Here is a 13,162-nt window from a genome sequence, read left to right on the forward strand (position 1 = left end):
GATTGCCTGCAGGCGGACTCTGTTGGGATGAAGATCAACCTCTCCACCCTGTGCCCTGGTGTGGCAGGGGAATCTGCTGGCGTTCTTGACTCTTGAGAAGGTCAAATTTGAACTAAGGGGAAGGATGGAGGGTTCTACAATTCATGGGCGTTATTCATTATGCACTTTCGAGAATTAGATCACATTGAACATTAAGAGGGGGGTTGGGAGGGTTGGGGGGGGGCGAGAGACTGTATGTGTTAATGGTGACTGGGTGGTTCCTGATTCCTTTTTGTCATTTGTTTATTTTAACATGGGGGCTGCTGTTTGGGGGTTTGATGGGAGGACGGGATTGTTGTTGTTGATATGGGGATTGACATTGTATTTGTTACTGATTATTGTTTATTGTTGGTGGGTGTAAATTTGGGAGAAAATGTGAAAAAGGAGGAGAATAAAAATATTTATGATAAAAAAGAAATCTAACATATTTAACAAAACGGCATCACCTATACCTTGTAAGATGGAGAAAGAGATTACACCTTTCCCCAAGAAACAGCAGTGTAGTTGTATCTGAGAATAATAGGTATGTTCATCAGCTGTCAAGAAAAGGATGGTCTACCTCTTATGATGAAAGAGCACCAGCTCTTCAGTCTCAGTCTGCTGCTGCAATCCCTATAGCTTTAGGGAATTCACCACCTAACGTACAGTTTGAATTACATGTAGACAAACAAGAAAAGATCTGGTACTTCACATGTGGCAAAAGGCCAGTAAGCTGAAACTTCCACACCTGCCTTACAATAAAGACAAAAGAAATTGTCTACCAACAAATGACTGGGTAACAGGCAAAGTACAACTTGGGGAAATGTTCCAAACCATTAGAACATTACTCAAAGTCAAGATCATTGAGATTTAAGATTGAGCAGAAATCAGTAATATAAGGAAGTTAAAACAAGATAAAATTATAGATTGCAAAGCAGAATAATGCAGATGCTGGAAATCTGAAATAAAAACAGAAAATGCTGGAAATACTTAGCAGGTCAGACAGCAACCGTGGCTGTGAATAGACTTTATTGTGCTGATTGTTGAGGGAGGGCTGTTGGCCAACACGCCAGAGAAATAGAATTAACGGTTCAGGTTGATTATCTTTCATCAGAACTAGGAAAGTGAGAACTTAAATAGGATTTGAGCAAGGAGATGGATGGGATCAGGACAGAGGAAGGCCTGCGATAGGTTAAAAGATAGGAGAGATTGAATGATAGAAGAGTTAGTCCTCCAGGGATAAAGGGAATGGGAGAGAAAAGAAAGAAACAAAAGATGTGCATAGAGCAGGTGAGCTGCTGCCTGAAAGCAAAAATACAATGGAAAGGAAACAGGGGGCAGAGATTATAGTCTGAAATTGTTGAACTTGATGTTGAACCATGAAAGCTGTAAAGTGCTTAATAGAAAGATGAGGCTCTATTCCTCAAATTTGCATTGCGCCTCACTGGAACAGTGCAGTAGGGCAAGGCCAGCGATGTCAGTGTGAAGCAAGGTGGAGAATTAAAATGCTAGGCCAGCAGAAGCTCAGGGTCACGCATGGAAGTGTTCTGCTTGTGGATTGGTGGAGGTGTTCTGCAAAGCGGTCTCTCAATCTGTGTTTGGTCTCCCCAATGTAGAGAAGATCACATTATGAGTAGAGAACACAATAAATTAAATTGAAAGACATAAATCGCTGCTTCACCTGGGAGGAGTGCTTGGGGCCTTGGACAAAGTGTTACATCTCCTGTGTTTGTGTGGAAAGGTGCCATGGGACGGAGATAGATGTTGGGCAGGATTAAGAAGTGACCAGGGTATCACAGAGGGAACAATTCTTTTGGAATATTGTAAGGGGAAAGTTGGGGAAGATGTGTTTGGTGGTGGCATCATGCTGGAGGTAAAATTACAAAGATGTACTGCAATTGTGTAATTATAAGATTTCAAAAATAGAGGAGTTCATATACTTTTATTGCACTGAGAGTGTATTAAATTGAATTAATTTTTTCTCCCAGGTGTTAGCTTGACCAAGTGGTAGTATTAATACTTCTGACTTAGAGGTTGTGCTTTCATGCCAAAATTAAGTGCAATAGTGAAAGAACATACCAATGAGACATTTCTTGTTCAGAGAATATAAGATCACAGGACATCATTCAACTAAATGCAGTGAGTTTTTCTGGCGTGTTAGCCAACAGCCCTCCCTCAACAATCAGCAGAAAAAAGTCCATTCACAGCCAATGAAATACTTTTGAAGTGTGGTCATCGCTTTAACGTGGGAAAATGTAACAGCCAGTTGGTACAGAGCAAGTCCACATCATTAATATTGAGGTTAATGACCAGATAACCTATTTTGATGATGATTGTTGAGGGATAGACATTGGCCAGGAGACTGGGAGAACTCCTCAGTTGTTCTTGGAATAATGGTGTGGATTCCCCTGAGAGGGCAATTGCGGCCCTATTTTAACATTTCATCCAAAAGAATTTATTCATATATTCTGTGAGCTTAGATGATGGTGGCACAGTGGTAAGCACTGCTGCCTTACAGTGCCAGGGACCCGGGATGGATTCCGACCTTGGCCGACTGTCTGTGCGGAGTCTGCACATTCTCCCCATATCTTTTTTAATTTAGGGCACTCAATTAATTTTTCCCAATTAAAGGACAGTTTAACGTGGCCAGTCTGCGTAGCCTGCACATCTTTGGGTTGTGGGGCAAAACCCACGCAAACATGGGGAGACTGTGCAAACTCCACACGGACAGTGACTCAGAGCCGGGATCGAACCTGGAACCTCGGCGCCGTGAGGCAGCAGGGTGAACCCACTGCGCCACCGTGCTACCCTATTCTCCCCACATCTGCGTGGTTTCCTCCGGGTGCTATGATTTCCTCCCACAGTCCAAAGATGTGCAGGTTAGGTGGATAGGCCATGCTAAATTGCCCTTAGTGTCCAAAGGTTGGATGGGGTTGTGGGAATAGGGGAGGATTGGATCTGTATAGGGTGCTCTTTCGGAGGGTCGGTGCAGATTTGATGGATCAAATGATCTCCTTCTGCTCTGTAGGAATTCTATTATATACATAACCTTAAGCTGCTAACTGTGCTCTTTTCATCGGCTGTGACATCCAGACTCGAAACGATAGCTTTGTTCTCTCTCTACTGATGCTGTCTGATCTGCTGAGATTTGTCCAGCATTTTCTGTTTTTCGTTCAGATTCCAGCATCCACATTAATTTACAATTACCCTTGATATCCTGGCAAATATTTATCCCTCGATCAACATCTCGAAAATAGAAAATTATCTGATCGTTATCACAGTACTATTTGTGCGAGCATGCATTTTCTACATTATAACAGGAATTGCACTTCAAAAATGCTTTACTGGCAGACTTTGGGATATCCTGTGGTTGTGAAAGGCACAATATAAAGTCTTTTTTTTCTTTCAAGCCTGTTAATACTGACTAATCCTGTGAAGTCATGATTTTTGTTCTGATTGGCTCAGGTAAAATTGTGGGAAACAGTATATGCAGAAAAGCTTTTTACTTTTTTCAACACAGGATTGTAGTTTTACAGTTAATTGTGAGAGTGGGTCTTGCTGCAGATTCTGTCTTAAAATGGAGGACAAGTTAGCCTTGCTGTGCTTGAGGGAGAAACCCACTGAGGTGCTTGTTCGGAGTGAAAAATATTTACCGCAACTTACTGAAACCTTTAATAGGAAACTCAGTAAATTGCACTTGTTTGAAATAAAATTGGTTTTGATAAAGGGACTTGCTGAAATAGTAAGGAGTTTTTACAGATGCTAATTGGCCTGTTGTCTTTTTAACATTTTCTGCATTTATTTTCACTGAAATTATGCTTATCATATGGAAAGTAGTTTACAAGTTTGACAAAATTCTTTCTTGATATCTGTAAACCTACTCCTATTTTGTCCTGGAAATAATGAAAATATAACCAAGTATGGAAGCATTCCTGAACTACTAATATGAACCAATTCCAGTGTTCAGTTGGGAAAAGGCTGTTTGACACATCATAATTTATTAATACATCTCATACTCAAGCTCCTTTCTTGAGTTCCAAGTTTGAATACATGTACTGTCGGCAAAAGTCAACACCAGGTTCAACCTCAGCGGGTGTAGTAAATCTTGACAGCCCTATTGGATTCTCCAATTTACACTCAGATCAATTAAGACTCTGTATAGGGAGTGGAGCCTGGTAATTCCATAGCATCTTTCATACATGGCCACTAAGGTGAGGTACCGGAGGATGCCGCTTTCAAGAAAGGAAGGGAGATGAAAGAAAACAAAATCACACGGGTTTGGAGTAAGCTTTGGCACCGGGAGGATGTCCAGGAGAAAACGAAGGGGAAATGTTCCTTTAAGGAAGGACCATCAAACAATCTTCGCTGAGAAAGTTGTAACAAAAATCTTACATTAATTTGTCTTTCTCCCCATAGAAAGTCTTTCGAAGAGTGTCTGTATCTTCACTGGAATGCAGAAAGAAGCAGTTCAATTGGGCTGTTTGCTACAAGAGGCCTTACAACTGGTGATGGAGGTCAGTCAAGCCTAGTGTTTGTGAAACGTGTGACATATTATATGTTCATAGTGAACTGCTTGTCACACTGTAGAACACCAGTAAGCCTTACAGCTTGAAAGCGTTCTAATGACGCACTGAAAATATCACAGTCACACTGTAAGCTACTTAATCTCAATATTTACCACATGAGTGGGCCAGCTGTATGTGCAGTCATGCATTGCTCCACCGTTATGGAAATATATTCTGACATAAAGGAAAGCTTCTTCTCAGTCAGACACTGCCAAATAATAATAAATGCAAGCCTCGTGTACAAATACAACAGCAGATTATTTGATGAAGGTACATTTACCTTGATTGTTCATGGTTGTAACTCTGATGATTTTGCTGTTTGTGTTGACTGGTCACTTGTTAAAAGCTATGCATTTAGTGTCACATTGCTGCTGATATTAAGATTAAAAAATTTGATGTGCTGAGGGTCCTGTGGCTTTAACCCTCACTTGACCGTGTCCTAAATCCTGGGACAGAGCAATTACCATGTTAAGCATTGGCACCGATGTCTGCAGTGGTGTTACAGATGCACCCATCCAAATACCTCACATAAAAAAATCTTAAAAAGTCACCGTGTCACTTCAAGAGACTCAGAGAGAGGGAGCACAGGTCAGTCAAGCTGAAGATGCAAACCAAATTTACAAAGGAAATCATGCCATATTGAACACAAGAGCCAACTAATCATCCTTGTGCATTCCGTCAGTTCCTGCCTTCCATGCATATTTGATGCCTCAATGCTCCTACCAGATGCTACTTCAGTGCTTGACAGCCTCGCTGGTGGAAGCCTGCTGACTTTCACTGCGGAAGGCCTTGGAAGATGCCTTCAAGGAGCTCAAGGCCTATAAGGACTGCAAACTACACCATTTTGGAATGCGTGACTGCTTTCTTGGTTAGTTGGCTGATGGGCACGAGAAGGTGGCACGAATGGGAAAACGAAAGAGAGCGAGAGAAAGAACAGCAGGTGGAGTCACTGCTACTTCCCAGCTTCTCAACATTCCTAGTAATCCATTGGAGAGCAGATGTGTGGATGGTTGCAAGCCAATTTGCATACTGCAATCAAGAATCATGATGGCGGCAATTTGCACTTTCACTGTAGCATTCAGATGTTGGATAGCTGCTATTATTTAGCAGTGGAAGCTGAGACTTGAACCATCAGAGGAGGCACAAGTCCACAGTGTTCAAATAATGGAGTTGGCTATCAATTCTAAGCAGGAAGGGATGCATTCTAAGCTGCTCACAAAGCTCTGTGTCAAGTTGCTGCTGAACTCCTCTGTGCTCCTTGACATGAAATTTAGATTTTCTGGCAGGCTTCCCAACTCAGCAAGCATTTCATTATGTGAATCCATTAGCCATCTTCTGCACAACTGCTGTATCAATGTCCTTAATGTAGCAGATCTCACATGCAACCTTACTGTCAGGTGAGTTGACATATAAAGATCAGCCATGATCATTGAATGGCGGAGCAGGCTCGAGGGGCCAGATGCCCTAATCCTGCTCCCAGTTCTTATAGAGTCATAGAATCATACAGCACAGAAAAGGCCTTTCGGCCCATTGTGCTGGTCAAACGCAACCCCATTGTAACCCAATTTTCCAGCACTTGGCCAATAGCCTTGTATGCCCTGGGTTCCCAAATGCACATCTAAATGCTTCTTAAATGTTATGAGGGTCTCTGCCTCCACCATCTTTTCTGGCAACAAATTCCAAACTCCCACCACCCTCTGGGTAAAAACGATTTTCCTCACATTCCTCACATTAAATCTGTGCCCCTTGGTTATTGACCCGTCCACCAAGTGGGAAGGTTTGTTCCTGCCTACTCTATCTATGCCCTTCATCATTGTACACATTTCAATCATGCCCCCTCAGTCTCCTCTGCTCCAAGGAAAACAATCCAAGTGTATTCAGTCTTACTTCATAATTAGAACTCTCCAACCCAGGCAAAATCCTGATAAATCCCCTCTGCAACCTTTCCAGTGCTATAACATCCCTCCTATATTATGGATTCCAGAACTGCACACAATACTCTGGCTGTGGCCTAACCAACGTTTTATACTGTTCCAGCATACCCTCCCTGCTATTAAACTCGTGGACGGGATTCTCCGTTGGCTGATGCCAAAATCGGGAACCGCCATTGGGCGGAGAATCGGTTCAGATGCCAAATCGTGGGTGCGATTTTCAGTCAAATCGCAATTTTCAGTCACCTCGACAGTAGCGTCAATGCGGTCTGGAACGCACGCACAGTAAACACAGTTTGGATGTCATTAGCGAGCCTGACCCGGTATTCTCCGGGGTCTCCATGATTCTCCGCCTCCGATGGGCTGAGTTTCCGATGGTGCAAGTTCACTTATGCTTTTAAAAATCATGGAACCGGCGTCGTGGCTGCTGAGGGAAAGGGAGGGGGTATGGAGAGTGTCCAACATCGCCATAGTTTGATGACAGTTGTGCCGCTGGCCGGATGGCTTCTGCCAGGATTGGGGGGAGTGTAGTGGAGAGTGTCCAGGCTGTGGGGTCAGGGCACGGAACACCATTACTGCAGCCGATAAGGCAGCCATGCAGCTGCACAAAATGCTAACAGCCCACCGTGAACTTGGTGCTACAGATCATATGGGTGTCCCCCCAGGCCACCCCTCCTAGGTGCCCTCTGACCTCAGCCAACCCATCAGCTGTATGGGCGAGCTCCAGCACAACCAGTACCACCTTGTTGGCTGGGATGAGTGTGAGTGGGGATTGTAATGTGTATGTGCGGCTGCAGCTTGTGAACCTCCCCAGTGTCAATAACTGACCTGGTGAATCCCACACAGTTTTTATTGGAATCGATTGGCTTCCACATGGTGCCGGTGCTAGCCCCTCCACAGTCGTAGAATCGATCCAGGTTCGCCGCCAGTTTTGCTGTCGTCAAAGTCCATGAATTTAGCGCCGGTGTCAACACTTACTGCCAGAAACAGAGAATCCCGCCTGATGCCTTTGCTAATAAAGGCAAGTATACCACATGCCTTCTTAACCACTGCATCCACCTGCCCTGCTACCTTAAGGGGTGGGTGTACATGCACACCAAAATCCTTCTGATCGTCGGTGCTTCCCAGGGTCCTGCCGTTTATCATGTATTACCTTACCTCTTTTGTGCTGCCCAAATGCTTCACCTCAGACTTATCAGATTGAATTCCATTTGCCACGGATAAGCCCATCTATATCCTCCTGCAATCAAAGGTTTTCCGACTCACTATTTACCACCCCACCAATTTTCGTAACATCCGCAAACTTACTGATCATTCCTGCTACATTCATATCTAAATCATTTATATAAACCACAAAGAGAAAGGGCTGCAACACTGATCCCTGTGGGATCCCACTTGACACTGCTTCCAGCCAGAAAACTACCTCTCAATCATCACCCCCTGCTTCCTGTCACTCAGCCAATTTGGGATCCAATTTGCCAAATTTCTTTGGATCCCACGGGCTCTTACCATCGCTATCAGTCTCCCATGTGGGACTTTATCAAAAGCCTTGCTGAAGTTCCCTCATTTGCATTTCCCTCATCTACACACCTCGTCGCCTCTTTGGAAAATTCAATCAAGTTAGTCAGACATAACCTCCCTTTAACAAAACCATGTTGACTGTTCTTGATTAATCCCTGCCTCTTCAAATGCAGATTAATTCTGACTCTCAGGACTGCTTCCAACAGTTTCCCCACCACTGAGGTTAGACAGATTGGCCTGTAGTTTCCTGGTTTATCCTTTGTTATTATTGAATCATGGTACCACACCGGCTATCCTCCATTCCTCTGGTACCTCTCCTGTGGCCAGAGAGGAATTGAAAATTATTGCCAGTGCCCCTGTTATTTCCTCCCTTGCCTCACTTAGCAGCCTGGGATACATTACATCTGGTCCTGGAAATTTGTTTACCTTTAAGCTTGCCAGATGACTCAGAACCTCTTCTCTGTCTATGTTAATCTCTTTAATTGTATTACAGTCCTTCTCCCTGATTTCTATACCCACACTGTCCCTCTCACGAGTGAACACTGACGCAAAGTATTAATTTAGATCCTTACCTACATCCTCTGGCTCCACACACAAATTACCACTGTGGTCCTTAATGGGTCCTACTCTATCACTAGTTATCCTTTTACCCTGAATGTATTTGCAAGATAACTTAGGATTTAATTTAGTTCACCTGCCAATATCCTTTCATGTCCCTTTTTCGCTCTCCTAATTTCCTTTTTAAATTCCCTCTTGCACATTCACTATGCCTCCAGCTCTTCTGCTGTTTTGAGCCCTCGATATCTACCATAAACCTGTGTTTTACTCCTGATCCAATTCTGCATGTTACTCGATATCCAGGGTTCACTGGATTTGTTGGTCCCACCCTTTTTCTTGATTGTACCATGTTGACATCCCTGGGCGGGATTCTTTAATCCCGTGGCAGAGTATTCACGCCATCGTAAACGGCGTCGCGTTTTATGATGGCGTGAACGGGCCGACCCCACGACTAATTCTGGCCCCCACAGGGAGCGGTTAACGCGGTTAACTGGGTGCTGCGGGATCCGCGCATGCGCAGTGGCTTCCTTCAACACGCCGGCCCTGACGCAACATGGCGCAGGACTACAGGGGCCGGTGCGTGGGAAAGGAGGCCCCCAGCCAGAGAGGCTGACCCGCCGATCGGTGGGCCCCGATTGTGGGCCAGGCCACATCGAAGGCCGCCCCTGTGGTCGGAGCCCCATCCCCCCCCCCCACCCCACCCCCCCACAGGCCGCCCCCCGACCCTTCCAGGCCGAGGTCCCACTGGCTGAGAGCAGGTGTGGACGGCGCGAGCGGGACTCGCCATTTTACGACGGCCGCACCAACCACGCCGGAGAATCGCGTGCCAGCGTCGGGGCGGTGTGGCATGATTCGCACCGGCCACGGGGATTCTCCGCCCAGCCCCGAGCTGAGAGAATCCCGCCCCCAATTTCCTTCTTGAATGCAACCCACTGTTCTGTCACAGATTTACCAAAAAGTGCACACTGGCCAAATTATATCTGATCTTATCAAAATCGACCTTCGCCCAGTTTAGAACTTTAATCTCAAGCCCATTGTTGTCGTTTTCCATAACAATCTTGCATCTAATGGAGTTATGGGGCGGGATTCTCCCCTAACTGGAGGTGCGGGCCGAGGAGTGGCATGAACCACTCCGGCGTCGGGCCGCCCGGAAGGTGCGGAATCGTCTACACCTTCAGGGGCTAGGCCAGCGGCGGCAGGTCTGGCGCCGCGCCAGTCGGCGCCGAAGGGCTTGGCGACACGCCAACTGGCGCCGTAGGACCCCGCCGGCTGGCACGAGTTGGCGCATGTGCTGGAGCACCAGCGTGTGTAGGTGTCACCCTAGCGCATGTGCAGGGGGGTTCTTCTCCGTGCCGGCGCGGAGGGAAAGAGTGCCCCCACGGCACAGGCCCGCCCATGGTCGCTGGCCCCCCCCCCCCCCCCCCCCCCCCCCCCCGGGCCAGATCCCCCCGTGCCCCGCCGAGGAACCCGCAGGTCGCCCGCAGAGCCAGGTCCCACCGGTACGGACCTGGTGTAATATGCGCCGGCGGGACCTGCCCAAAACGGGCGGCCACTCGGCCCATCACGGGGCGGAGAATCGCCGGGGGGGGGGGGGGGGGGCGATGCCAACAGACCCCGACCGGCGCGGCGTGATTCCCGCCCCGCCGAAAAACTGGCACCGTGTTGGGGCGGGATTCACGTCGTCCCCCAACAATTCTCCGGCCCGGCGGGGGGTCGGAGAAGCCCGCCCCAGATCATTGTCTGCAAAATGCTCTCCCACTGAAAATTTAACCACTTGCCCAGCTTCATTACTGAAAATTAATCTAGCACCGGCCACTCTCTTGTAGGCCCTTTTGCGTGCTGGCATAAAAAGTTACCCTGAGTGCATGTCAAGAATTGCGCTGCCTCGAAAACCGTGCTCCCGTTTCTCCTATCATGGCTGCAGCTCTGTCATATCTGGTGTCTCACCATGTGCGGATCCCACCTCTATTCTAGTCTGTAAATCCTGCGCAGTGTCAGAATCTGAACTGGTGGCTGTGAGCGTGAACTCACGGTCTGCTTTCTGTCCCTTCTGGTCATCAAGTTGGATTTCGTGGGTCACTGCAAACAGAAAAGCAAATGGGTATTGGTATGGTGCATGATGTGGAGATGCCGGTGTTACACTGGGGTGAACACAGTAAGAAGTCTTACAACACCAGGTTAGAGTCCAACAGGTGTGTTTTAAACACGAGCTTTCGGAGCACTGCTCCTTCCTCAGGTGAATGGAGCAGTGCTCCGAAAGCTTGTGTTTGAAACAAACCTGTTGGACTCTAACCTGGTGTTGTGAGACATCTTACTGTTATGGTGCAGGGAGAGGAGAAAGTCAGAGATGCATGCTTACTTCACCTGCAGTTTGTAAAACAGGAGAGATTGTGGGTTAAGGGGGAGATAGGTTGCCCTAAGGGGCGGCACACTGGTTAGCACTGCTGCCTCACTGCACCAGGGACCCGGGTTCAATTCTGGCCTTGGTCACTGTCTGTGTGGAGTTTGCACGATCTCCCCGTGTTTGTGTGATTTTCCTCTGGGCGCTCCGGTTTCCTCCCACAGTCCAAAGATGTACAGATTAAGTGGATTGGCTATGCTAAATTGCCCCTTAGTGTCCAAAAGGTTAGGTGAGGTTACTGGGTTATGGGGGTAAGGTGGGGGCATGGGCCTAGGTAGAGTGTTCTTTAAGAGGGTCAGTGCAGACTTCATGGGCCAAATGGCCTCACTCTGCACTGTAGGGATTCTCTGAATATTATGAGGACACCGCCAATTTCAGTAGCCTCAGCTTCACTACTGGCCACAGCCTCAGTAATGGGCATCCTAATAATGCCAGCTCCAGGGGCTGGAGCGTAGGAAAGGAGGCCCCCAGCCAGAGAGGCCGGCCCGCCAATCGGTGGCTTGGTTTGAACTTCAGGCCCGATTATCTGAGTCTCTCTGGTCTATCGTATGAAGGTGAGTCTCACAAGCTGTTTCTTTCTTCCTTCCCTGGTCAGTCGCCTTGATTGCCTCTGAATGGAGGCTTCATTGCTGGTGTATGTTGGACATCTGATTTTATCCCTTTCCCGTCTTTTCCAGAGACTACTCTGGCTTCTGGCTAATGAGGTCTCGGGAGGTGGTCACAACACCCAGTGCGTTTCTTGATCCCGCTTGACAGGATACTCCTCCCCTCACCCCCCCCCCCCCCCCCCCCCCCCCCCCCCCCCCCCCCCCCTGCCCAACACACGTCCCTCTCCGTGGTGTTTGCTTGCACATAACCTGTTGCCATTAAGGTATTGGCAGGAACTCTAGGTGACAGAAAGTCTGGCCCGATCCGAGCTACTGACATTAGACCTGTCCATATCAATAGGTGTGATGATCTCCTGTTGGGTGATTGATGGGGCAGGTCCAGACTTGTTCTGGCAGCTTGCCTGTTGGTTGTATATTTGACTTTGGTCAAATCTGAATTCCAACAGTCTGCCTGAGGTTTGACTGCAGTATGATTTTAAAATGCCCAGTTCTTTCATTTAGGATATCAAATTTAATCGGCCTTAAAACTAGGCCTGTTGGGATTACCATAACAGAATCTGTACAGTGCAGATGGAGGGCGTTCGGCCCATCAGGTGTGCACTGGTTCGCTGAAAGCTTTCTACCTAGCCCGACTCCCAAGCTTTATCCCCATAACCTTGTACATTCTTTATTTTCAGAAAGTAATCGAATTTCCTTTTGAATGTCTTGAATGAACCACCCTCTCAGGAGGTTTGTTCCACACGGACAGTGACCCAGGGTCGTGATTTGGACCCGGGTCCTCAGCGCTGCAGTCCCAGTGCTAACCACTGCTCCACGTTCTGCCCCAACGAGTGGTGCAGTTGCTTTGATATGAACTTGGAAGGTGCATTTACTGACCTGAGCCACTCGTGTGAGGTAATTGAACTTCTTGCAGCACTGCACCCACATGGTTTGATTCCTGGCATTGACCTCCACAACTACCTGCAACCTTTAACCGAAAAGCTTAAGAACCAAGGTGAAGAATCACTGAAATGACTGCATGATGACATCAATAAGTTCCATCGCACTACCAGACTCACCATGGACTACTTTCCAGAATGTTCATCAAGGACAGTCACCTCAGCACTTTGTTTTACCGCAGCCACGGATAACCTCATGATGCTCCACTTCTCCAGCTTCCATCCTAAACAGATTAAAGATGCCATCCCCTATGGACAAGCCTTCCGTACATACAGGATCAGCTCAGACGAGAAGGAACGTAACAGACATTTATGACGCTGAAAGATCCCCTCGTACGAACGCGATATGGTGCTCGATTCATCGATCGACACTTCCAACGCGCCACAGCGAAAAACAGCACCGACCTCCTCAGAAGACTAACACGGGACACAACCGACAGAGTACCCTTCGTCGTCCAGTACTTCCTTGGAGCGGCGCAACTACGACATCTTCATTGAAGCCTTCAACATGTCATCGATGAAGATGAACATCTTGCCAAGGCCATCCCACACCCCCAGTACTTACCTTCAAAAAACCGCGCAACCTCAAACAGACCAGTGTTTGCAGCAAACTACCCAGCCT

General features: G+C 47.3%; 1 protein-coding gene across 3 annotated transcripts in view; it reads left to right on the plus strand.

The window, feature by feature from the left end:
• Positions 1–13,162, plus strand: part of crppa (CDP-L-ribitol pyrophosphorylase A) — a 436,282-nt gene that overhangs the window by 126,245 nt on the left and 296,875 nt on the right. For all 3 annotated transcript variants that reach the window (XM_038797476.1, XM_038797477.1, XM_038797478.1), the window contains exon 6: positions 4,435–4,532. In XM_038797476.1, the coding sequence (XP_038653404.1) occupies positions 4,435–4,532 (98 nt within the window). The remainder of the gene's footprint in view (positions 1–4,434; positions 4,533–13,162) is intronic.

This window comes from Scyliorhinus canicula, chromosome 5 (assembly GCF_902713615.1).
Source record: "Scyliorhinus canicula chromosome 5, sScyCan1.1, whole genome shotgun sequence".
Lineage (NCBI taxonomy): Eukaryota > Metazoa > Chordata > Chondrichthyes > Carcharhiniformes > Scyliorhinidae > Scyliorhinus > Scyliorhinus canicula.